A 24,858-nucleotide genomic window follows, 5' to 3' on the forward strand; every position below is an offset into this window, starting at 1 on the left:
ACTTGCCCGCATCAAAGGTAGGATATGAACCCAGCTCTTACAGACTTAAAGTCCATGTTGCCCTTCATAATAGTATATACAAAGGAATTATGATCACGTAAAAACATGTATGTACATACATTCACAAATACAAAAAGTTGAAGTATTGTAGAATTGAATTAAGTTCTTGTCTTGAGCACATATCGTGAAATTTGTGTTCATAATTTAAAAAGCAAACTTATATAGCCAAACAAAACAATATTTTAAAAGTCTGTCAAAAGCTAAAATGCCAGAGAATTTAGAAGAAGCTTCAGTGTGTTCTTATTTCTTTATCTTTTGGAAGAGGCACAAGACAGCGGAGTAACCTAGAGGTTCTCAGATTACCAAAGTCATAGGTTTGGGCCAAACCCATTTTGGTTTGAAATCATAAAGGAGAACAAGAATAAGAAAAGAGAAAGTTTGACAGGCATATTTGATTAAAGACTACATTTAGTAGAATCCCTGAACATAGAATGTGAACTCTTATTTGGAGAATTTCCCAGGATTCCATTTCCCATAGGCCAATGTGCCTGTGGTAAAGGATGTTTTAATACAAGGAGATAGGATTAGAAAGTGAGGTGGAATTGCAGCTACTATTGGGTTCCATGATCACAGATAGAAAGCTATGAAGAGCTATAATATTTACCAAGAGGTGGGGGGAGGAGTGTCTTTCAAGAGCTATGATTCTTAGTGACAGTTTTTTTCTTCAAACAACTGTCAGAGAAAAGGAGAAATAAGCTTATATTTGTTCAGGAATGTGTGAGACTATTTTCCTGTTACTTTGCTGTTTAATTTGGCTCCATAAATGTTTTAATGATTAAGAACTTTCTTTTACTTGGATATTGTTAATGTAACCAGGTATCTGTGAGGTTTGAAGGGAAAGAATACTCCCTCCTCTGGTCCCTATATTTAGAATGTGTGCATGCCGTATAGTCTTAGCAACTTTCTATACACATACAACAAATAATGAAACATTCTTAGCTTTGATACTAATTACCACAGAAAATAAGCCACTTTAAAGGGAAGAAAAACTTTGAATTAGATACTAGGTCTCCTAGAAAAAAAAGTGAAAAGGAAGGGAGAAGAGATACTTCACCATCTGCAAAAAATGTAAGTTAGAGAAGGAACCCACAGAAGCATGGTAACAGTCTGGAGAGTCCAAAGCAGAGCCAGGAAAGGTACAGAGGATGGCTGGGTTAAGTCCTTCCTCAAAATGGAGGTTCCAAGAGGGACTCACTAATGGGAGAAAGGGTCTTTTGAGGGTATAAGTATATTTCAGGGTGAGAAGACAGCTTAGGCATTGTGGTAAAGTCCAGAGAGTTACAGGGAGAACAATGTTATGGACCCTTTTGACAGTCTGGTGAACCACAAATTCTACAAGGTCAGATAGGTGTGCAAGGCAGCAACATAATGAAGATGATGTGATTATATAGGTATGATTCTAGCACAAAAGCAAATGAGCAGGATCAAGAATTTTCATAAAATAAATGCAAACTCAAAACATGCAATAATTAACAATATATCAATGAATACATGTGATCACATGGAAGGCGCACATTACACTGGAAAACATTAGTGTTATTCTTTAATTAGATTTTTTGACCATCTAATTAATGTTATGTTATTTTAACGACAAAGTTTTTATTAGAAAAAATATCTCAAGATTATACATCAGAAGCAGTGAGTTACAATAGTTAACCTAGTTTGATTACAAAGTAGTAATTTGCCAATGTCCTTTATATTTGAAATACCATTTTTGGCTTTAAAAAAAGAATTTTTAATTGTCAAAATACCCAGTCATCTACATACTAATTCATGTATGTGTGTGTGTGTGTGTGTGTGCGTGTGTGTGTGTGTGTATACAAAAAAAATTAGTATTATTGCTGTTAGTCTGGTTCAGTGGTCAAATATACTTAGCTCTACTGTGACTTATTGCTATGTGTATTCCTAAACCTGGACTAGTTGATGGTATGATCTAATAACAAGTCTCATTAGAACTATAGAACTGCTTCATAAACCCAAACTTGTGGAAAACCCAGGATAGCTAGCAGTATTATTTTAATCTTTTGAGGTATGTCTGCAACCTAGGAGTCTACAGCTGAAATATTAGGCAGAAAAGATATTGCTTCACCCTCTTCTATTACCTGAAGTTGTGATTGGGGATTATATTACATAGAGTCTTCTTCACTTAGAATGTCTGTTTCTGAGTCAGTGTTTGGGGCAGTTTTTGCATAACTGGCAGGCAAATCTCTTTTTGCTTAGAGTCCACTGAAGTGAATGACAATCACTTTCTACTTGCTCAACAGGGAGTCCAACCAACTCATCTATGGGCAGTAAGTGGTTGAGTTGGATGGTCTTTGTAGGATCCCTGCAGTCTTTAGGTCTATTTTGTAAACCAGCAAGTTGCCCAGTTTTTCCACAATTAGGTACAGAGTAGCCTTCTATAGATCTGCTAAGTTGGGTGTCCCATGAATACTTAAATATTTCTTAGTGAAACTCTGTCACTTTGTGGCATCTTGCTAACAAACTCAGCCATTGCATCTTCATTTTTTTTTTTTCTGGCAGTGTTCCTTTGGGTTAATGTAGAGTTAGGTGGTAAGCTTTTAGCTTTTCTCTGTTGAGAGGTAAATTGGTTGTGTCTATAATCTCTTCATTCTCTGAGAATATAAAGTACAAGTCAATAGGCAGACATGACACATCTTCAAAGATCTGCAGATAAGGTTTAAAGTTGGTAAAGTTGCTAGCATTAATCCTGGCAGAGTTGTGTGTGTGTACTAGGAAATATCTACTAAGATTTTTGTTCTGGTTTCAATATCTTTAACATATTTAAAAGAATTCAGTTAAAATGTTCAGGTTGTGAGTCCTTATGAAGTTCATAAGATATAGTTCTAGACTTCTTGTTGCCAGCCAAAGATAGTAATTTGAACAGTGACCTTTCAAAATTTTTTGCCTTGGTTCTAAAAGGATCTTTGATGGAAATATATACATTGAGAAATACTTCTCTTATGATAATACTTGAACAATCATGGAAGTGGGCAACTAGGTGATACAGTGGATAGAGTGCTAGGCCAGGAATTTGAGTTCAAATCCAGCCTTAGACACTTACTAGCTGTGTGACCTTAGGCAAGTCACTTAACTTCCATTTCCTCAACTATAAAATGGGCATAATAATAGTACTTACCTTGAAGTATCATTGTGAAGATCAAATGATATAATAATTGTAAAACACAGCACAGTGCCTGGCACAGTTTTTGTTCAGTCGTTTTAGTCATATCTGACTCTTCATGACCCTATCTGGGGTTTTCTTGGCAAAGACACTGGAGTGGTTTGTCATTTTTTTTCTCCAGCTCATTTTACAGATGAGGAACTGAGGCAAACAGGGTTAAGTGACTTGCCAGAGTCACAAAAGACATTCCTTGCTATTGAGGAGCTTACAATCAGATGGAACAAATATATACAAAGCAAGCTATCTATAGAATAAATAAAAGGGAAGGTACTAGAATTAAGAGGGGCAGAGTCACAAAGCTAGTAAGTGTCTGAGGCCAGATTTGAACTTAGGAAGGTGAGTCTTCCTGACTTCAGGCCCTTTCCTGGCACACAGTAAGTGGTATATAAGGTTAATTAATTTTTTTCTGATTCTTGGTTGGGTATGATTGTGCTTACATATGAACTTAGTCAGTCAACAAGCATTTATTAAATGCTTACTATGGGCTTAGGAACCTTACTAAATTTTGGGGATACAAAAAAGGGCAAAAAATAAACAAAGAAATAGTCCCTGCTCTTGAGGGAGTCTAATGGTGAGACAACATGCAAACTCTATGTACAAATAAGATAAATTGGAGATAATGAGGCACTTGTATCAAGGGTGATTTTTTTTGGAAGGTGGGATTTTAGCTGGGATTTGTAGGAAGCCAGAGAAGCCAGGAGGCAGAGATGAGGAGGGAGAGAGTTCCAGACATGGGGTACAGACAGTGAAAAATGCTCATTTGGGAGATGTTGTGTCTTGTGTGAGGAACAGCAAGGAGGCCAGTGTCACTGGATCAAAGAATGTGTGTGTATGTGTGTGGGGGGAAATGGGGGAGAATATGGAAGACTGGAAAGGTAGGAGGGCATCAGATAATGAAAGGCTTTGAATGACAGAGGATTTCATTTTTGATCCTAGAGATAATAAGAGAGTCACTGGTATTTACTGAATAATGGGGTGACATGGTCAGATATGACCAATTTGATAGCTGTATGGAGGATGGATTAGAGTAGAGAGAGACTTGAGGCAGGGAGACCAACCAGAAAGTTGTTTAACCGTCTAGGAATGAGGTAATGAAGGTCTATACCAGGGTGGTGGTGGTGTCAGAGGAGGTGAGTGCCCATAGAAGAATTATTATGAAGGGAGAATTGAGAGGATTTGATAACAGATTGGATATGAGGGAGAGTGAGAAAGAGTGAAAGAAGTTGAAGATGATCCCTAGGTTAGGACCTTGGGTGACTAGGAGGATGAAGTGTCTTGGACAGAATAGGAATGTTAGAAAAAGGGGTTGGCTGGGAGGAACACAATGGATTCAATTTGGGATATATTGAGTTTAACATATCTATGGGATATCTAGTTTGAGATGACCAGTAGGCAGTTGGAGATGTGAGACTAGTGGGTACAAGAGAGGTTAGGGCTGGTTAAGTAGATCTGGGAATCATCAGCAGAGAGATGATAATTGAATCCATGGAAGCTAATGAGATTACCAAGTAAAATAGTATAGAGGGAGAAGAAGGCTGGGTCAGAGCTTTGGGGGACATCTATGCTTATTGGGTATGACCTAGATGAAAATCCAGCAAAAGAGACTGAGGAGGAATAGTCAAACAGGAAGAGAACCAGGAGAGAGTAGTATCATAAAAACCTAGAGACTATCAAGCAGAAAAGGGTGATCAATAGTGTCAAAGGTTGCAGAGAGGTAAAAAAAGGATGAAGATTGAGAAAAGGCCATGGCTTGGCAGTAAAGAGATCATTGGTAACTTGAAAGAGGATGGTATCAGTTGAATAATGAGGTTGGATGCTGGAGTGCAGAGGGTTTAAACAGTCAGGGGAAGAGAAGTGGAGGGACCAATTGTAGATGACTTTCACAAGAAATATTTTCACAAAAGGGAGGAGAGATAGAGAATGGTAGCTAGTGGTGCTAGATGAATCAAATGAGAGTTTTTTGAGGATAGGAGAGACATGCAGGGAAATAGCCAATAGACAAAGAGTGATTAAAGATTAGCAAGAGAGTAAGGATGATAGAGGGGGAAATCTGCTAGAGAAAAACAGAGAGAATGGGATCAAGGGTGCTTGTAGAAGTGTTTGCCCTAGTTAGAAGGGCATGTGAGACAGAGAGTGAAGGAGGAGACAGTGACAGAAGGCATCTGACTGATATTAGGTAAAGAGGAAGGGATAAAAGGAGACTCAGCATATGGAAGGTTCTCAGAAGAGAAGGTGGAGGGAGAAGCTATAGGAAGCTTGAGGAGGAATGAAAAGGTTTGGAAGAGCCACTGTGGTAAATGGGATTAATCAGGGAGATATAAAAGGATTGCCCTGCCAATAGTGAGGGCCTGGTTGAGATTATGTAACAAATTTGTAGTCGAACTAGTTAGCAAGATGTCATCATTTTCTCAGCTATGCTCAGCAGCACAGGTAAGACTAGTAATGAGATTAGGGAGCAAGGGGCTTGAGAGAAGAAGACTTATGGCATTGAACTGGTTCACCACACAGTCAAGATGAAAAAGGAGAGTATAGCCAATGTAGGAATAATGACCTGGGAAAGAACTAAGTAAGGGATGGAGGGATTTGAAGTCTCAGTGAAGATAAAGAATAAGGTTTGGTGTTGCAAGGTAGAGGGAGAGGTGGAATGAAAACAAATTGTGATCAGGTAAGGGAATTTGAAATTTCATAAACACAGAAGTAGAACATGTATACTTTAATGCAAGATCAAAGGTATGACTATCTCTATGTGTGTGGTAGAGGTAGGATTGAGAAGTAAGTTATGAGAAATAAGTAAATTGAGGAAGTGGGAGGTTAGAATGCTTGGTAGATAATCAATATATATTTAGGAGTCCCCTAGTATCAAGGTGGGAATTGTGGAGCGGAGAAAGACTGTGAATCAGGAAATGGCAATGGGGAGCAAAGAATATTACACTCCCTTACTTCAGTCATATCAAGTGAGGCAGGGGATGTAAATGAAAGTGCAACCAGTGGAGTTGTGAACTGATCCAACAATTCTGAAGAGCAATTTGGAACTGTGCCCAAAGGGCTATAAAATTCTGCATACCTTTTCACCCAGAAATACTACTACTAGGTCTGTATCCCAAAGTGATTAAAAAAGGGGAAAAGGACCTATATGTACAAAAATATTTATAGCAGCTCTTTTCGTGGTGGCCAAGAATTGGAAATTGAGGGGATATCTATCAACTGGTGAATGGCTGAACAAGTTTTGGTATGTTATTGTAATGTAATATTACTGTGCTACATGAAATGATGAGGAATAGATTTCAAAAAAACCTGGAAAGACTTAAATAAACTGATTCTGAGTGAAGCAAGCAGAACCAGGAGAACATTGTACACAATAATGGCAATATTGTACAATGATCAACTGTGAATGATTTAGCTGTTCTCAGCAATACAATGATTCAAAACCATTGCAAAGGACTTATGATGGAAAATGCTATCTGTCTCCAGAGAAAGAACTGATGGAGTCTGAATAAAGACTGAAGCATACTATTTTTCGTTTTCTTTTCTGCTTTCATTTCTTTTTTTGATTCAAGTTTTCTTCCACAAAATGACTAATATGGAAATGTTTTACATGACTGCACATGAATAACCTATATCAGATCATTTACTATCTTGGGGAGGGGTGAGAGGAGAGAGGAAGGATAGAGTTTGGTAAAATAAATGAGTGTTAAAATTGTTTTCACATATAATTGGGGGGAAATACTAAAAAGTGCACCTAGTGCTGAAAACGATATCCAGGGAAGCTGAATCATCAGGAGGGAGCCAGATCTCAGTGAGTACAAGATGGAAGGGGTGGGGAAAAGAAAGTGTTTAAGATGAAAGCAAGTTTGTTACATATGGAACATGTGGAAGGGGTAGGTAGTGGGGGACAAGGATAAGGAACCAAGTTTGAGATTTGAAAAATGACAGCTGGGGTTTAGAATCACTAGGATGAAGAAGGTATGAAGGACTGGGATGAATGAGTTCAGGAAGATCATCATCCTTAGGGATTTGGCCTTAGGGTGGAGTCCTTTCAGGGCATTAAGCTGCAGTGAAGAAGTCAATTAGTGTCAAAAGATGGTTGGCATTCTAACCTTAAAGAGAAAAGAAGTCAATGCAGATAAATTCCAAAGGTTTGCTCATGCTTATGTTCTTCAAATATGGAGCATGAGTTGGTAGTACTTTTCTTTGCACACAAGCACGTCTCACACTTCTTGATGGCATCTGCAGACATCTTGGACTAGTAATATCTGTTTCTTATGAGCTCTAGAGCCCTTTCTTCATCCATATTTCCAAAGTCATGTAAAGTTTTCATGGTCATATATTGACATGTGCTGGGTAGCACCAACTCCCTCCTAGAACTATGTGTGGGTTTGGGAGAGTACTCTATTTCATAGCCCTAACTTCTGCCATTTCCTCAACAGGAAGGTACCTTCAAGAGTCTGTCACTTATGTCCTTTAGCGTTCCTTGCTTTTCTGCTTTTCTCCTTCACCTGAAACTTGCTTTCTTTACCAGTCCTCCACAGCCAATTGAGGCAAAGAAAGCTGGTTCAATGAAATGAGGTTCATGCTGGCAGGGTAAGTTCCAACTTTTCAGCTGTGCTTCCATCTACTTGTAAGACAATTCCTTTAGCGTTCCATATAGTTTTTACTCCTTTGTGTTTCCACATGGCTTTGGTAGTATGCAGGTGGACAGGGCATCTGTATCCATATTCTTTGACAAGTACAAAATGTTGCAAGTTGGCTAATGCTTCTACCCATCTCTGGTAAGCAACTTTTATCTATGTACTAGTCAGAATAAAAGTCAATGGATTGTTAATACATACATACTTGCACCTTTACACACAGTCTTTGAATTTCTCAGTGAAAGTCCATTTCAAAGCCAAGAAATTCAATTTGTGTAATGAACATTTCTTGGATTAAGTATCTGCTGGCACATAAAACTGATTTCTGGTGACCATCACTCTCCAGTACAGAACCTCCTCCTAAGTTTTCCAAGCTGGAATCTGCATATGCAGGGCAAAAGACTTGCCTGGGTCGGCATAGGCTAATGCTAGTACATATGGGAAGCAACTTACCAAATCTTTGAGAGTCTGTTCACATCCATATGTACATCAGTCTCCAAAGGGCTTGGAGGTTTTAAAACAACTTTGAATTTCTTGTCCTGCTGTTCATCTTCAATCATTAGTTAAGTAATAGTATATAGTTCCTAAAAAATCTAATAATACCAAATGCTAGAAAAATCCTTATTTCTTGAAGGTTCTTTGTATTTGGCCACATCATGAGTGCTTTTGTCTACTCTTGATAAGTACCTCATATCTTGTTGTGATATTGTGTGACCCTTGCATTTAACAGAGGCTATACAAAGCTTCTAAATTGAAAATTTTAGGTCATTTTTCTATATTTAGTCCAATATTCCTATCTTTCCTTATATTCCTCTAGCATCTTCCCAAAGACAATAATATGTAATTGAGATACACCAACACTTGAAAGGAATTCATTTCCCCAATTACTTTCTCCATCAGTTCTTGGAATGTGTCAGTTGCTCTCAAGATACTTTGGGTGATATACTTAAACTGATAAAATAAAGCTGATTGGATGAAGAGTCTCTTTCTCTTTCTCTGTAATTGAAATCTGGTAGTAGTCACTTCCTAAGTCCAAAACTGAGAATTGTAGATTGCCTAATCAATAATTCAGTGAATCTTAAATGCCTGAAAGGGTTTACTGGTTGACTTTGGTTCTTTTGTTGAAAGTTCAGTAGTCTTCCATCATATTTTCCATTCTTTTTTGGTACAGCCATTATAAGTGATGAATGTGGATTGTTGGACTTTATAATGATGCCATTAACCAGCAGGTTCTTAAGATGTTCACTGAAGTTATCCTTCACAGACACTTTTGACTTTCCCTAGATTATTCCCGAATAGTCAAATCTTGTGGGTGGCTCTTTAGGCACATCCTGATCCTACTCAGGCAATAAGAAAACACCTATCCTCTTGCTGAGAATCTGACTCAATAGTTCCTTCATTTTTTCTATATTGAAGATTACCTGAAGTCAATTTTTTTAAGATTAATTAATTTTTAGTTTTCAACATTCAACTTTTATAAGATTTTGAGTTTTAAATTTTTCCCTCTCCTTTCCCACCCCCTCTCCAAGATGGCATGCAATCTGATACAGGCTATACATGTATAATCATATTAAACATATCTCCACATTGGTTATGTTGTGAAAGAATCAGAACAAAAGGGAAAAACCATGAGAAAGAAAAAGAACAACAACAAAAGAAAGAGAAAATGGTATGCTTTGATCTGCATTCAGACTCCATAGTTCTTTCTCTGGATGTGGATAGCACTTTTCATCATGAGTCTTTTGGAATTGTCTTAGATCCTTGCATTGCTGAGAAGAGCTAAGTCTATCAAAGTTGGTCATCGCACAATGTTCCTGTTACTGTGTACAATGTATTTCTGGTTCTGCTCACTAAAACTCAGCATCAGTGCATGTAAGTCTTTCCAGGTTTTTCTGAAGTCCACCTGCTCACCATTTCTTTATTTTTCTATGTTTCTAAATCTTGATAGGATCTTTATTTTTTTTAGATATCCTAAATTATTAATTTATTTTTAGTTTTCAACATTCGCTTCCACAAGATTTTGAGTTCCAAATTTTCTCCCCATCTTGTCCCTCCCCCACCCCAAGATGGCATGCATTCTGAATACCCCTTCCCCTAATCTGCCCCCTTCTATCTCTGCCCCCCCTTCTCATAATCCCTTCCCCTTCTATTTTCCTTTAGGGTAGGATAGATTTCTATACCCCATTGCCTGTATATCTGATTTACCAGTTACATGTGAAAACAATTTTTAACATTTGTTTGTAAAACTTTGGGTTCCAAATTTTCTCCCTTCCTCCTTATTCACCCACCCTCATTGAGGAACTCTATACAGGTTATACATGTGTAGTCATGCAAGACACTTCCATAGTAGTCATGTTGTGAAAAACTAATTATATTTCCCTTCATCCTATCCTGCCCTCTGTTTATTCTATTCTGTCTTTTGGCCCTGTCCCTCCTCAGAAGTGTTTGCTTCTGATTACCCCCTCTCCCAGTCTGCCCTCCTCTCTATCATCTCCTTGCTCTCTTGTCCCTTTCCCCTCCCCCATTTTCCTATAGGGTAAGATAGATTTCCATACCCAATTGACTGTGTATAATATTCCCTCCTTAAGCCAAATCCAATGAGAATAAGATTCACTCATTCCCTCTTACCTTCCCCCATTTTCCCTCCACTGTAAAAGCCTTTTCTTGTCTGTTTCATGTGAGATAATTTATCCCATTCCACCTCTCCCTTTCTTCTCCTCCTAGTATAATCCTCTCTCACTTTTTAATTTTATTCTTCAGATATCACCCCTTCATCTTCAACTCACCCTGTGCCCTCTGTCTGTCTATCTATCTATCTATCTATCTATCTATCTATCTATCTATCTATCCATCCATATAATTTTTTTCCCCTCCAACTACCCTAATACTGACAAAGGTCTCATGAGTTATAATTATCATCTTTCTATGCAGGAATGTAAACAGTTCAACCTTAATAAGTCCCTTATGATTTTTCTTTCCTGTTTACCTCTTCATGTTTCTTTTGAGTCTTATATTTGAAAGTCAAATTTTCTATTCAGCTCTGGTCTTTTCATCAAGAATGCTTGAAAGTCCTCTATTTCACTGACTGTTCATTTTTCCCCTAAAGATATTATACTCAGTTTTGCTGGGTAGGTGATTCTTGACTGTAATCCTATCTCCTTTGACCTCTGGAATATTGTATTCCAAGCCCTCTGGTCCTTTAATGTAGAAGATGTTAAATCTTGTGTTATCCTGATTGTGTTTCCACAATACTTTAATTGTTTCTTTCTGGCTGCTTGCAGTATTTTCTCCTTGACCTGGGAACTCTGGAATTTGGCTATAATATTCCTAGGAGTTTTCCTTTGGGGATCTCTTTCAGGAGGTGAACAGTGGATTCTTTGAATTCATATTTTACCTCTAGAATATCTAGAATATTCTAGAATATCCGGATAGTTTTCCTTGATAATTTCTTGAAAGATGATGTCTAGGCTCTTTTTTGATCATGGCCTTCAGGTGGTCCAATAATTTTAAAGTTATCTCTCCTGGATCTATTTTCCAGGTCAGTTGTGTTTTCCAATGAGGTATTTCACATTGTCTTCTATTTTTTCATTCTTTTGGTTTTGTTTTACAATGTCTTGAATTCTCATAAAGTCACTAGCTTCCAATTGCTCCACTCTAATTTTTAAGGAAGTATTTTCTTCATTAAGCTTTTGGACTTCCTTTTCCATTTCTCCAATTCTGCTTTTTAAGGCATTCTTCTCCTCATTGGCCTTTTGGACCTAGTTTGCCATTTGGGTTAGTCTATTTTTTAAGGTGTTATTTTCTTTAATATATTTTGGGGTCTCCTTTAGCAAGCTGTTGACTTGTTCTTCCTGATTTTCTTGCATCTCTCTCATTTCTCTTCCCAATTTTTTCTCTGCTTCTCTTACTTGCTTCTCAAAATCCTTTTTGAGCTCTTCCATGGTCTGGGACCAATTCATATTTTTCTTGGAGGCTTTGGACGTAGGAGCTTTGGCTTCGTTGTCTTCTTCTGGTTGTATGTTTTGATCTTCTTTGTCACCGAAGAAAGATTCTATGGTCTGACTCTTTTTGCACAGTTTGTTCATGATCCCAGCCAATTACTTGAGTTATAAACTCTTTGTTAAGGTAGGGGTCTCCTTCCATTGTGGTGAATGTATGGGGGGTTTGTGCAGCTGTTTTCAGAGATACTTCTAGGGACCTGTAAATTTTCAGTTCTTCCAAGGTGGTATGATCAAGGGCGAGGTGTCTACTCCTTTCCTGGTCTGTACTCTGGTCTATAAGTGACCATAAACACTCTTTTCTGCCATGGAACTGTGAAGACGATTCCCTCTCCACTGCCACTACAAGCTCCAACATGCCAGCACTCCTCTTTGCCCCAGGACCACCATCCAGAACTGTGACCCAGATCCAACCATGGGCAAAGCAAGAGATTCCTGCCTCAGCACCAGCAAAGAGATTCTTGCAATCCCCCTCTGATCAGCCACTCAATTCCCCCTCTGTCTGTGGGCCGAGAGCTCTGGAAGCAGCCACCACCCTGGGGCTGCACCTGGACTAGGGCTGGGACTGAGCTTCTCTCTCACCCAGGTCTGACAGACCTTTCCTACTGACCTTTTAAGTTGTCTTTAGCATTTGTGGGTTAAGAAGTCTGGAAAATGCCATAGCTCCCCTTGATTCAGTCCCCTGAGGCCTGCTCCACATTTGCTAAGGCCTGGTCTTTGCCTGTGTGCCCATGCTGAACTGCACTCCTCTCCCAGGTCACCACGATTGATCTTTCCAATCAACCATCCAGATTGTCTTAGGCTGGAAATTTGTTTCACTCTGTCTTTTTGGGTTCTGCTGCTGTAAAATTTGTTTAGAGCCATTTTTTATAGGTATTTGGAGGTGTTTGGGGGAGAGCTTAAGCAAGTCACTGCTTTTACTCCGCCATCTTGGCTCTGCCCCCTTGATCCTGCTCACTATTTCTTATGGAAGGTATTCCCTTACATTCCTATACTGTAACTTGTTTAGCCACCTGCCAATTGATGGGCATCCCCTCAATTTCCAATTCTTTGCCACCACAAATAGAGCTGCTGTACAAATATTTTTGTACATGTGGGTCCTTTTCCCTTTTTTATGATCTCTTTAGGATACAGACCTAGCAGTGCTATTGCTGGATCAAAGGTTATGCACAGCTTTATAGCCCTTTGGACATAGTTCCAAATTGCTCTCCAGAATGGTTGGATCAGCTAACAACTCCACCAACAATGCATTGGTGTTCCAATTTTCCCACATCTTCTCCAACATTTATTATTTTCCCAAGAAGTCAAAATTTTTTGAGATCTACTTTGGCAGTTGAAAAGCCAGCTCGCTTGTAATGTTTACTTGCACCCCTGGACTCTGTCCTCCTATATGACTCTGCATAGCCTGCATAGGTGAGAAAGTTTGCAGGTAGTGGGTTTCAGCTTGCTGTTGCTGAGATCTTAAACAGAAGGGAATTAGTTTCAACTAGAAATGACTTCCCATTGACACATGGTGAGCCTTGACAAAACAGAGTCAGGTTGTGTACTGCTTTGTTGACACCAGAAAATTCCTTGGGTCAATATCATTCAGCGTATCTGAAAAATATTGGTAGTTTTTTTCTTAGTTCTATAATGCCAAATCCTTCTAGAGGAGGTAATGGTATTTTTTTCAAATATCACTCATAAAGTGACCAAAGCATGATGTCACACTTGTGGCCTACTGTCTAGGGCAATAGTCTAGTTCACATCCTTGGTCTTCACTATTCCCTTTGTATGATATCCTAAAAATCTATGTGGAAAATACTCACAAGGAATTGTTGATTGGATCATGCTCAGTACTTGTGGAGGCTAGTATGACCTCCTTTCCTGGCTCCATCTTCTTTTCTGATACTGATCCAATAACCCTCAGCTTCTGCAGCACCAAGGTTGCATTCTTTTTATGAGTGCATATGGCCTTCATATGACCATCTTTGTCACAGGTATAATAGATGAAAGTCCTGTCTTTCTATTTTTCTTTTGATGGTGGTATTTGTGTATAGGCTGGTGTGCCCTCTTTTTACTTTTCCTGTTAACCTTTTCAGGTGGAATGATTTTGTCTATTGTTCTGCCTTTCCTTTGGTTTTCAACAAATCTTTTTGGTAGACTTTACATCTTCAGGGCAGGTTCCCTATTTATTTCCCCTGGATCACATATGGGAAGATGTTCCTGAGATTAATAGAGATGATTTGTCAAAGTAATGATGAAAAGGAACTAAAGAGCCTTGAAGAACCTGCTTCAAACATCACATACCTTGAAGATGCAATGCCACAAGGCAACAGTAATTTAATGTTTGCAGGTGTTGGACAGTTAACTTGGTGGCAATAAAAGCACAGCAAAGAAATGATATAATGTTTCTAATGACCTACTAACATGCTGAAGTTATTTTTTAAGGTTGAAGAAGTTGCTTCAGAGAATATTAATAAAAGGGGCAATGACTAGAAATCACAAGGACCACATTAAGTTCACCCAAGTGCTAAGGGAGATGGTATACAACAAAATGCCATGGTTGGGGGCATAGCTAAGATGGCAGAGTAAAGGCAGGGACTCACTTGAGCTCTCTCAAATTCCTTTCCACACAAATTCAAAATAACTCTTCAAAACAAATTTTGGAGTAGCAGAACCAACAAAAGGTCAGGGTGAAAAAATTTTCCTGCCCAAGACAACTAAGAAGGTCAGCAGAAAATGTCTATCTCGTGGGAGTGAGAATAGAGTGTCAGCAAGCCAATAGCAGGCCTTGGGGTTGGTTGCATCAATGGCTGGGGCTTCTGGGGCTTTCAACCCACAGATGGTAAGGGGGTTGGACAACTGGTCAGAAGGAGATTTACAGGGTACTCTTTGTTGGCACTGGTTGAAGGACTTGGTTGCATTGCCCATACACAGTTGTGGGTTGCAGTACCAGGGAGAGGAGGAGCACTAGCACACTAGTGTTTGTGAGAGTGGGGAGCAGGTACCCTGGTCACAGTTGTAGGGTAGAAAAGAGAGATTGTGGTTGCTCATAGACCAGAGTACAGGAGAGGAGAGCAGTGGCCACACCTCTCCTTACATCATACTACCTAGGAAGAACCGAAAACTTACAGACTCTCAAAAGTAGCTTTGAAGACAGCAGCACAAAAATCGTGAAACTTGGGACTGTGCCCTCTCTGCCCCAGCAGCAGAGCCCAACTTTAGCATAAAGTTCAGAGCCAAGAAATAGGCTGGAAAATGAGCAAACAACAAAAAGAACCCTGACTATAGAAAGTTACTATGATGACAGGGAAGATCAAGACACAAACTCAAGAAGACTTTGAAGTCAAATGAGCTACATACAAATTCTCAAAGAAAAATATGAATTGGTCACAGGCCTGAAAAGAATTTCTGGAAGAATTCAAAAAGAATTTTAGCAATCAAATAGGAGAAGTAGAGGAAAAGAAACAAGAGTGATGAAAGAAAATCATGAAAACAGAGTTCTTTGTGACCTAATGGACAGGCCCTTCTGTCCTCCACTGTCTCTTGAAGTCTGTTTATGTTCATGTATATTTTTTCCATGATACTATCTATCCATGTTACTCTTTGCCATCCCCCTTTCCTTTTGTTTTCAGTCTTTCCCAACATCAACATTTTTTCAATGAGTCCTGTCTTCTCATTATGTGGCTAAAGTATTTAAGCTTTAGCTTCAGTATTTTACTTTCCAGTGAATAGCCTGAATTAATTTTTTTAATTATTGACTGATTTGACCTCTTTGCTGTCTAAAAGACTCAAAAATCTTTGCCAGCACCACCATTCAAAAGCATCAATTTCATGGTGCTCTGATAGTCCCACTATCACAGCCCTACATTGCTATTGGAAAAACCATAGCTTTGACCATTTGGACCTTTGTTGGCAAGATGATGCCTCTGCTTTTTTGTGTGCTGTCCAGATTTGCCATAACTTTTCTTCCAAGGAGTATCTTTTAATTTTATGGCTGCAATTGCCATCTGAAGTGATCTTTGAGCCTAAGAATATAAAATCTGCCTCCATTTCTTCTCCCTCTATTTGGCAGGAAGTAATGGAACAGTTACCAAGATCTTAGTTTTTTTGATTGTTAAGCTTAAAACCAGCTTTTACACTCTTCTCTTTCACCCTCATCAAGAGGCTTCTTAGTTCTTCTTCACTTTCTGCCATTAGAGTGCATATTGTCTGCATATCTGAGAGTGTTGATATTTCTCCCAGCAACCTTAATTCCAATTTTTGGCTCATCCAGCCTGGCATTTCATATTATGTACTCTGTATATAAGTTAAATAAATAAGGTGACAATACACAACCTTGTTGTACTCCTCTTTCAATTTTAAACCAATCAGTTGTTTCATGTTTGGTTCTAACCATTGCTACTTGACCCTCATACAGGTTCCTCAGGAGATAAGTAAGATGAGCTGGTATCCATCTTTTTGAGGACTTGCTGTGTTTTGTTATGAGGCAGACACTCAAAGGCTTTAATGTAATCAATTAAGAAGAAATAGATGTTTTTCTGGAACTCCCTTGCTTTCATCGAATGCTGACAATTTGTTGTCTAGTTCATTTGCCTCTTTAAAAACTAGCTTACTCTTCTGGTAATTCTTGGTTCACATATTGTTGAAGCCTAGCTTGCAAATCTTAAGCATAACCGTGCTGATGTATGAAATGACCACAACTATATAGTAATTTGAACATTCTTGGCACTACCTTTCTTTAGGACTGGGAAACTAATCTTTTCCAATCCAGTGGCCACTGTTGAGTTTTCCAAATTTGCTGGCATATTGAAGGCAACACTTTAGTTGCATCATCTTTTAGGATTTTAAATAGTTCAACTAGAATTCCATCACCTCCACCAGTCTTATTGTTAGCAATGCTTCCTAAGGTCCACTTGACTTCATTCTCCAGGATGTCTGGCTTTAGATCAGTAACCCCATTATCATGGTTATCATTAATCTTTCTTGTATAGTTCTTTTGTGTATTCTTGCTACTTCATCTTAATCTCTTCTGCTTCTGTTCAATCCCTACCATTTTTGTCTTTTATTATGCCCATTTTTACATAAAACTTTCCCTTGGTATCTCTAATTTTCTTGAAGAAATCCCTTGTGTCTTCCATTCTATTGTTTTCTTCTATTTTTTGCATTGCTCATTTAAGAAAACCTTATCTCACCTTGCTATTCTCAGGAATTCTGTGTTCAGTTGGGTATATCTTTCCCTTTCTCCTTTACTTTTCACTTTATTTCTTTCCTCAGCTATTTGTAAAGCCTCATCAGACAATCATTTTGCTTTCTTGTTCTTCTTTTTCTTTGGAATGTTTTTTGTTGCTGCCTCCTGTACAATATTGTGAACCCTGGTCCATTATTTTTCAGACACTCTATCTATAAATCTGTTCATCACTTCCATTTCATATTCATAAGGGATGTTATTTTGGCCATACTTGTAAGGTCCAGTGGTTTCCCCTATTTTCTTCAACTTATGTCTCAATTTTGCAACAAGAAGCTCATGATCCAATATACAGTCAGCTCCATAGTACTTTTTTTTTTAAATGATAAGTACTATCCACCTAAAACCATCAGCAAGCATTATCTGTTATGGGGATAAGCTAGAAGCCTTCTCAATAAGATTGAGGGTGAAGCAAGGCTGCCAATTGTCACCACTATTATTCAATATTGTATTGGAAATGCTAGCTATAGCAATAAGAGAAGAAAAAGACATTAAAAGAACTAGAATGGGAAATGAGGAAACAAAACTGTCACTCTTTGCAGATGACATGATGGCATACTTAAAGAATCCTCAAGAATCAACTGAAAAAACCTACTTAAACAATTAACAACTGCAGGAAAGTTGTAGAATATAAAATAAACCCACATAAATCTCAGCATTTCTATATATTACCCACAAAGTCCAGTAGCAAGAGATTGAAAGAAAAATTCCATTTAAAAGAACTGTGGACAATACACAATATTTGGAAGTCTACCTGCCAAGACAAACTCATGAACTATATGAACACAATTACAAAACACTGCTCACACAAAGAAAGACAGGTCTAAACAACTGGAAAAACAGTAATTGCTCACGGGCAGGCTAAGTTAATATAATAAAAATGACAATTATACTAAATTAATTTACTTATTTAGTGCTATACCAATCAAACTACATGATAATTATTTTATAGAGCTAGAAAAAGTAATAACAAAATTCATCTGGAAGGACAAAAGGTCAAAAACATCACAGGAATCAATGAAAAAAATGTGAAGGATGATGGCCTAGCAGTACCAGATTTCAAACTGTATTACAAAGCAATAATCATCAAAACATTCTGGTGCTGGCTCAGAAGTAGAGTGGTGGGTCTGTGGAATAGATTAGGTACAAAATATACAGGAGAAAACGACCACAGTAATTTGGTGTTTGAAAAACCCAAAGATCCAAACTTTTGGGACAAGAATTCATTATTTGACAAAAAATGCTGGGAAAACTGGAAACTAGTTTGGCAGAAATTAGAGGAACATGTCACACTGTATACCAAAATAAGGTCAAAACAGGTATATGATTTAGATGTAAAGGGTGATGCCATAAGTAAATTAGGAGAGCATGGAATAGTTTGTCTGTCAGATCTATGGATAAGCGAATAATTTATGACCAAATAAGAGATAGAGAGCATCAAGGGATGTAAAATAGATAATTTTGATTACATTAAATTAAAAAGTTCTTTTCACAAACAAAAACAATGCAGCCAAGCCAAGATTAGAAGGAAAGCAGAAAATTGGGAAAATAATTTTAATAACAAGTTTCTCTGATAAAGGCCTTATTTCTCAAATACATAGGCAACTCAATCAAATTTATAAGAATTTGTGTCATTTCCCAATTGATAAATGGCCAAAGGATATGAATAGGCAGTTTTTAGAAGAAATCAAAGCTATCTATAGTTATATGAAAAAATGCTCTGAAACATTATTGATTGGAGAAATACAAATTAAAATAACTCTGAGGTACCACCTCACACCTATCACATTGGCTAATATAACAGAAAAGAAAAATGACAAATGTTAGAGAGGATGTGGGAAAAACTGGGACATTTTTTGCACTGCTGGTGGAGTTGTGAACTGATCCAACCGTTCTGGAGAGCAAATTGGAATGATCTAGCAATACCATTACTAGGTCTGTACCCCAAAGAGATCAGAAGGAAAGGAAAAGGACCTGTATGTGTAAAAATATTTATACCAACTCTTTTTCTGGTGGCAACAAATTGGAAATTCAGGGGATGTCCATCAATTGGGGAATGACTGAACAAGATACTCTCAGAAAAAACCTTGAAGACTTACATGAACTGATGCAAAGTGAAGTTAGTGGAACCAGGAGAACACTGTATACAATGTTGTAATGATAATCAACTGTGAATGACTTAGCTATTCTCAGCAATATAATGATCCAAGACAATTGTGAAGGACTTATGATGAAAAATGTATCCACCTCAGGAGGAAGAACTGATGGAATCTGAATGCAGATTGAAGCATAAATTTTTAAAAACTCTGGATTTTTTTTGAATGGAAATATATTTTGCACAACTGCACATATATAATCTGTATCAAATTGCTTGCCTTCTCAAGCAGGGGACAGGGGCGGGAGGAAGGGAAAGAATTTGGAACTCAAAAATTTAAAAAATGAATGTTAAAAATTGTTTTTTATGTGTAATTGGAAAAAAAAAGATGTAAACATTTTCATGTTTATTTAAAAAAAATGCTATGGTCATACCTAATACTGTATTAGCAATGAGAAAGCCCTCTAGCTACTAAGAATTGGTAGTCAGTGAGGAAACTGGAAATACAGATGATAAATAGAATATTCAGAAACAGCATAAGTTGGGTTTTGTCAAGCTAGAAAATCTGTATGAACAGACACTAAAAGAATGGCAGGCTCAGATCAACCAGAGATAACCAAAAAGATAGGGACAAAACTGCTGGAAGCTGGTCCAGCAAACACAGCCACTCCTCTAAAAGATAGACTAATCTACATTTTGCTATAGTCATGGATAATATGGTCACATACATGCTAGGAACAAGAAAACAATCTGGAATTGATGGTCCATGGGACCAGAATTGAGAAATAGGGTTAATGCTGGAGCTGCTCCAGGACTCAAAGAAATTAGCTCTCTCCTGCATACCTTTCCACTTGCAATTATAGAAGCTCATTCAACAGCGATTATGAGGACTTCAGATACAGTAAACCCTACTGCTTCAAGATGCTAAGCAACAAGAATTATGGTCTCTCTTAAGAACTTTGGAATTGATCGTGTGAAACGAGAGACATTGGCAGAGGACTGCCCAGAATGGTGTGCCCTCATCAGAGAAGGTGCTGTGCTCTATGAGCAAAGCAGAATTGAAGTAGCTCAAAAGAAACATGAGATGCACAAATTTAGAGAATCCACCCCAAATGTTCACATTTGTGCCTGACCTGTGGTAGAGCATTCTGAGCTCATATTGATCTGATCAGCCACAGTCGGATGCACTGTAACTTGACTCTAACATAGTGATGTCATTTTGGTCCTCTTCAAGAATGAAGGAAACAACCAGCTTTCTCTGACTTTTCTTTCTCCGCTCTGACTTCACTTTCCTCTCTTCCCAATTTCAACCCTAGAGGTAATCGGGTCAGCACAATACTATCCTTTATTCTTGAGACCCTTACCCCCTAGTCCTGTTGTTGCTCATCCACTGTCAAACTCTCAGCTTGGATTACTTCCACTAATTGTCTCTTCCACTCCCACCCATGTGTTGCTGAATGGAGCTAGAGGAAGTCAAGCAATTAAACTGATTGAATATACTACAAATTTTTGTTAACTAACCTTAACAAAGCAATATTTTTAATCCTAATTGATTGCCTATCTTATTCCCCAAAGAAGTCATTCCAAACATTCTCTTCTTTCCTCAAGCCTCTCACACAGCCTCCTCCCTTGCCCTTTTAGCTAAATGCCTTGCCTTTTATTTTACTAAGAAAACTGAGAACATTCTATATAAGCTCTATTTTCTTGATCTCAAAACACTTTGCATCATTCCCTATTCTCTCTTCCTTTCCTTCAATCCCTGATGATGGGGTGGCCTTTCTCATTTCCAAGGTCTTTATATGTTCTTGATCCCAGAAGACTGGCCCCTCAATCATGCTCTCCTCCAGTATTTCATGCCTTCTTATTTATTGTTTTTTTCAAATATGCCCAAGTCTATCCTATTCATAAAAAATGTTCACTACAGCCTATTATCCCCTCAAATTATTTTCCCATCTCTCCTTCTATTCACAGCCAAATGCCTAGAAAACACTGTCTATATTTGCCTTCATTTTCTCTCACTCTTTTCAACATCTTGCAATTTGGCTTCCAACCTCATCACAACCAATATCATATTGCAAATTACAGATATATTTTTAAATTCACCTCTTATAAACCACAGAAACAGCATATACAGTGTAACTAGGTATATACACAAGCATATATAAAGTATATATGAGATATACATTTATATATATGTTTATACATACATATGCATATGCACATATATGTGCATATACATACATACATACATACATACATATATATATATATTTGTTGTTGTTTAGTCATTTCAGTTGTGTCCAACTCTTCTTGATTTATTTGGGGTTTTCTTGGCAAAGATATTGGAATGCTTTGTCATTTCCTTCTCTAGCTCATTTTACAGATGAGGAACTGAGGCAAACAGGTTCAAGTGATTTGCCCAGGGTCACATAGTAAGTGTGTAAGGCTAGATTTGAACTCAGGAAGATGAATCTTCCTGACTCCAGGCCTGGCACTCTGTCTACTGTACCACCTACCTGCCTCATGATGAGAAGAGAGACACAGTAATAAATCATTGGGACAGCTGTAAATTGATGGAATTATTCTGGAAGACAATTTTGAGTTATACAAAAAAATTAACGTTGCAAACTCCTGGACATGTTGTACCACAGAGATTAAAAACAAAGTATTGATTGCTTATTTTTCTTCGGTTGGTGTGCCATTTACTCTTTCTGAAATAGACTGGCTTTGCAAGATGTTCTCTCTAGAAATTGGTTATTTCTTCCTAGCTATTATGCTATCAGATGAACCATGATAACCTTGGATTATGGAACATAGGTTACAAAATATTTCTAGCAATACTTTTTATAGTAACAAAATTGGAAACAAAATAGGTGAAGGAAGTAGAACCAGGATAATAATATTCCGCCAGGTCCCTTTTGGTGTGAATAATGAAGTATGTATTTGAATTCCTATTATTCAAAGTTGTAGTTATGTAAAATAAGGTTATTGGTTCCAGCATAATGATGCAGTGTGAATTCAAATAATGTGAAAATTCATTATTTGTGTAACTGAGTCCCAAGGCCCATTGATATGGGACTTTCATCATTGGTTAAAATCAATGCCCTACACCTGCATAAGAGTGAGGTGGAGTTGGTAACAAGGAAAGATAAAAGAGCTCCAGTCTCTTCAGTCATTTTGAGTCTCTTCAGTTTCTTTGGATTTCTTGAGTCATTTTGAGTTATGTAGCCACTTGGGGTGCTTCTGGCTTCCAGTTGCAAGAGAAAAGATGGACAATGCCAACTCCCACTCAAGTTGCTGAAAGGAAACTAAGACTCTGGAAAGAAGCTGACTTGAGAGGGGCTGGCAGTCTCCATCATGTCTCTATCCCTAGCTTGTGCCACCAGAGACTTTGAGGAACTTCCCCTGGGTTGAGATCCAGGACTCTCTTTATTCTCAATGGGAGAGCTCATTTATTCTGTATTGTCTGTTATATATTCTCCAATGTATACTTTCTCTGATTTCTGTTTTGCTATTGATTTGGATAAATAACTACTATGTGGGTTCATTGTGGAACTGGTATTAAGTAGGAAAGGGATCAAGCCTAGGAAATAAAGCTTAGGGTCTTTCTTTTCCCCAGTTAATGAACAGCAGTCAGACGTTTAGCTCGAACCTAAAAACCACATCCCCCTAGACTAATAATATTTAAGAAAGCAGATAGATATAATTCTAGCCTGGTATCCCCTCTCTCTAAAAAGAGCAGAGTGGTCAAGCTTCTGATCACAACCTCCTGCATCCCCTTCTGGCATTATTTAAAGTAAGAGGGAGAAGAGGCTGGAGATATTTATTCTGTCTCTCATGCAAAATGACACCCGCATGCTACACATTGGAGAGGAGGGATAGCCTCATTACATTTGTACTATTGAGGACCTAGTTGTATACAATGACTACAATAATGCAAATGAAGAACAACCCTAAAAAGGCAGGTAAACTTAGATAATTGCAATGATCAATCTTGATCTTGGAAAACAAATGATGAAACAGTCTTTCCTTCTCTTGGTAGTGACATTTGTTTTACTGTTTTTCTTTATAACGAGGAAGAGTTAGATATGGGGGAAGAACATCAGGAAATGACTGTGATATAAAAAACAAAGGCAAGATAAAAATAAATGAATGCTGTGAGAAGGATTTGTATAAAATGAAAATATAAGAATGAATTATATATTAGTATCTATTGAGTAAAAGCATATACAGATTAGTGATATTTGTTAATAGATTTTAAAATCTCTTATCCATAAGACTAAAATGATCTTTTTCTGTATTAAAAAATGGGTGACTGAATGCATAGCATACCCATGGGTTGAGAATCATATAGTGCTATTTCAATTTTATATTCTCATCCAAAAGCAGACTAATAAGAGTTAACATATGACTCTTAATAGGTATAACTGGAGTTGCCTTATCATTTTTATCTTGATTACCTTCCTATGGAAGCAGTTTAGACTTTATTTCAAGAAAAAAAAATACAGAATCATAAACACTTTGAATAAGCCCAACAGAAAGGTTAATTCCCAATGAGAACTTGGGGAGTTGTGATTTCAAAATGAGCTGACCCTAAGAAACATGGCCATGCAGCCTTTAGCTCACTACCATCTAAAGACTCAATCCAGGAAGCTGAAGCACTGTACTCAGTGCTACAAACTGTAAGATTGTGCACAATACTACATTGTGAGATTCTTAGCACAATGTCTTTCATATAGCAGCTGCTTACTAAATATATTAATGAATTGAACTGTTAGACATCAAGCATTTATTAAATGCTTACTATGTGACAGGCACTGTGTTAAGTGTGGCAATACAAACAGAAGCAGAAAGTTCCTGCCCTCAAAGAGCTTAAATTCTAGTGGGGAAAGGGAACTGAAAGGGTTGTGGGGAGAGTAGGTACTTGGTTCGGGGCACCAGGCAGAGGAAGTCCTATGGAGATGACTCAGCAGTGCAGCCTAGATAGGGATGAAGACATTTTGGGCTGAATCTCCTCCTTAAATTGGAAGGTCTTGGAGGAACCAGTCAATCAGAAAGTCCTCCCACTATATGTGACCCTTACCTTTCACCATCTGGGGCACTTGTCTCTCATCCTCTAGCAAAACTTTAATATGTTCTCTGAGTTGCCGACTCAGATCAGTATTTCCAGAAATAGAGTAAGGCACAATGGTTTGGCCATATTGTTGCAAACTCATCTCTAATTTAGGGTCATCTCGCACTTCTGAATAGAAGGTGATGGCTCTCAGAAGTATGGCAGTGAATGTCAGAAGTACCAAAATTTGCAGAAGTATTAACTTCCAATTACGCACACTGAACGTAGCCCTCTTCACTAACATGGCATAGAACTGCTGGCTGTAGAGATAAATCTAAAAAGCAGAGAGAAATAAAGTATTATAATGGTTACTGAATCATAGAATTTGAGAGTTAGAATAGACCTCAGGGATCATCCTGTTGAACTCAAATGCTATAGGAATACCCCTTGAAACATACTCAGCTGCAGGATATTTACACTGAAACTCTTTGTAGCTTACAATATGACTGTAGTTTAATAGTAGTTAAAGAACAAAGAATAAAGAATAAAGAGGTATTCCTGAACAGAGTGCCTTGGCCAACACAAGTAATGTAGCAGAGATAATCAGAAT

General features: G+C 37.9%; 1 protein-coding gene across 1 annotated transcript in view; it reads right to left on the reverse strand.

The window, feature by feature from the left end:
- Positions 1-24,858, reverse strand: part of LOC114052190 (ATP-binding cassette sub-family A member 3-like) — a 193,544-nt gene that overhangs the window by 54,934 nt on the left and 113,752 nt on the right. The window contains exon 19 of the mRNA XM_027874667.1: positions 24,279-24,582. Within this exon, the coding sequence (XP_027730468.1) occupies positions 24,279-24,582 (304 nt within the window). The remainder of the gene's footprint in view (positions 1-24,278; positions 24,583-24,858) is intronic.

This window comes from Vombatus ursinus, unplaced genomic scaffold (assembly GCF_900497805.2).
Source record: "Vombatus ursinus unplaced genomic scaffold, bare-nosed wombat genome assembly UNPS02014807.1, whole genome shotgun sequence".
Taxonomy (NCBI): Eukaryota; Metazoa; Chordata; class Mammalia; order Diprotodontia; family Vombatidae; genus Vombatus; species Vombatus ursinus.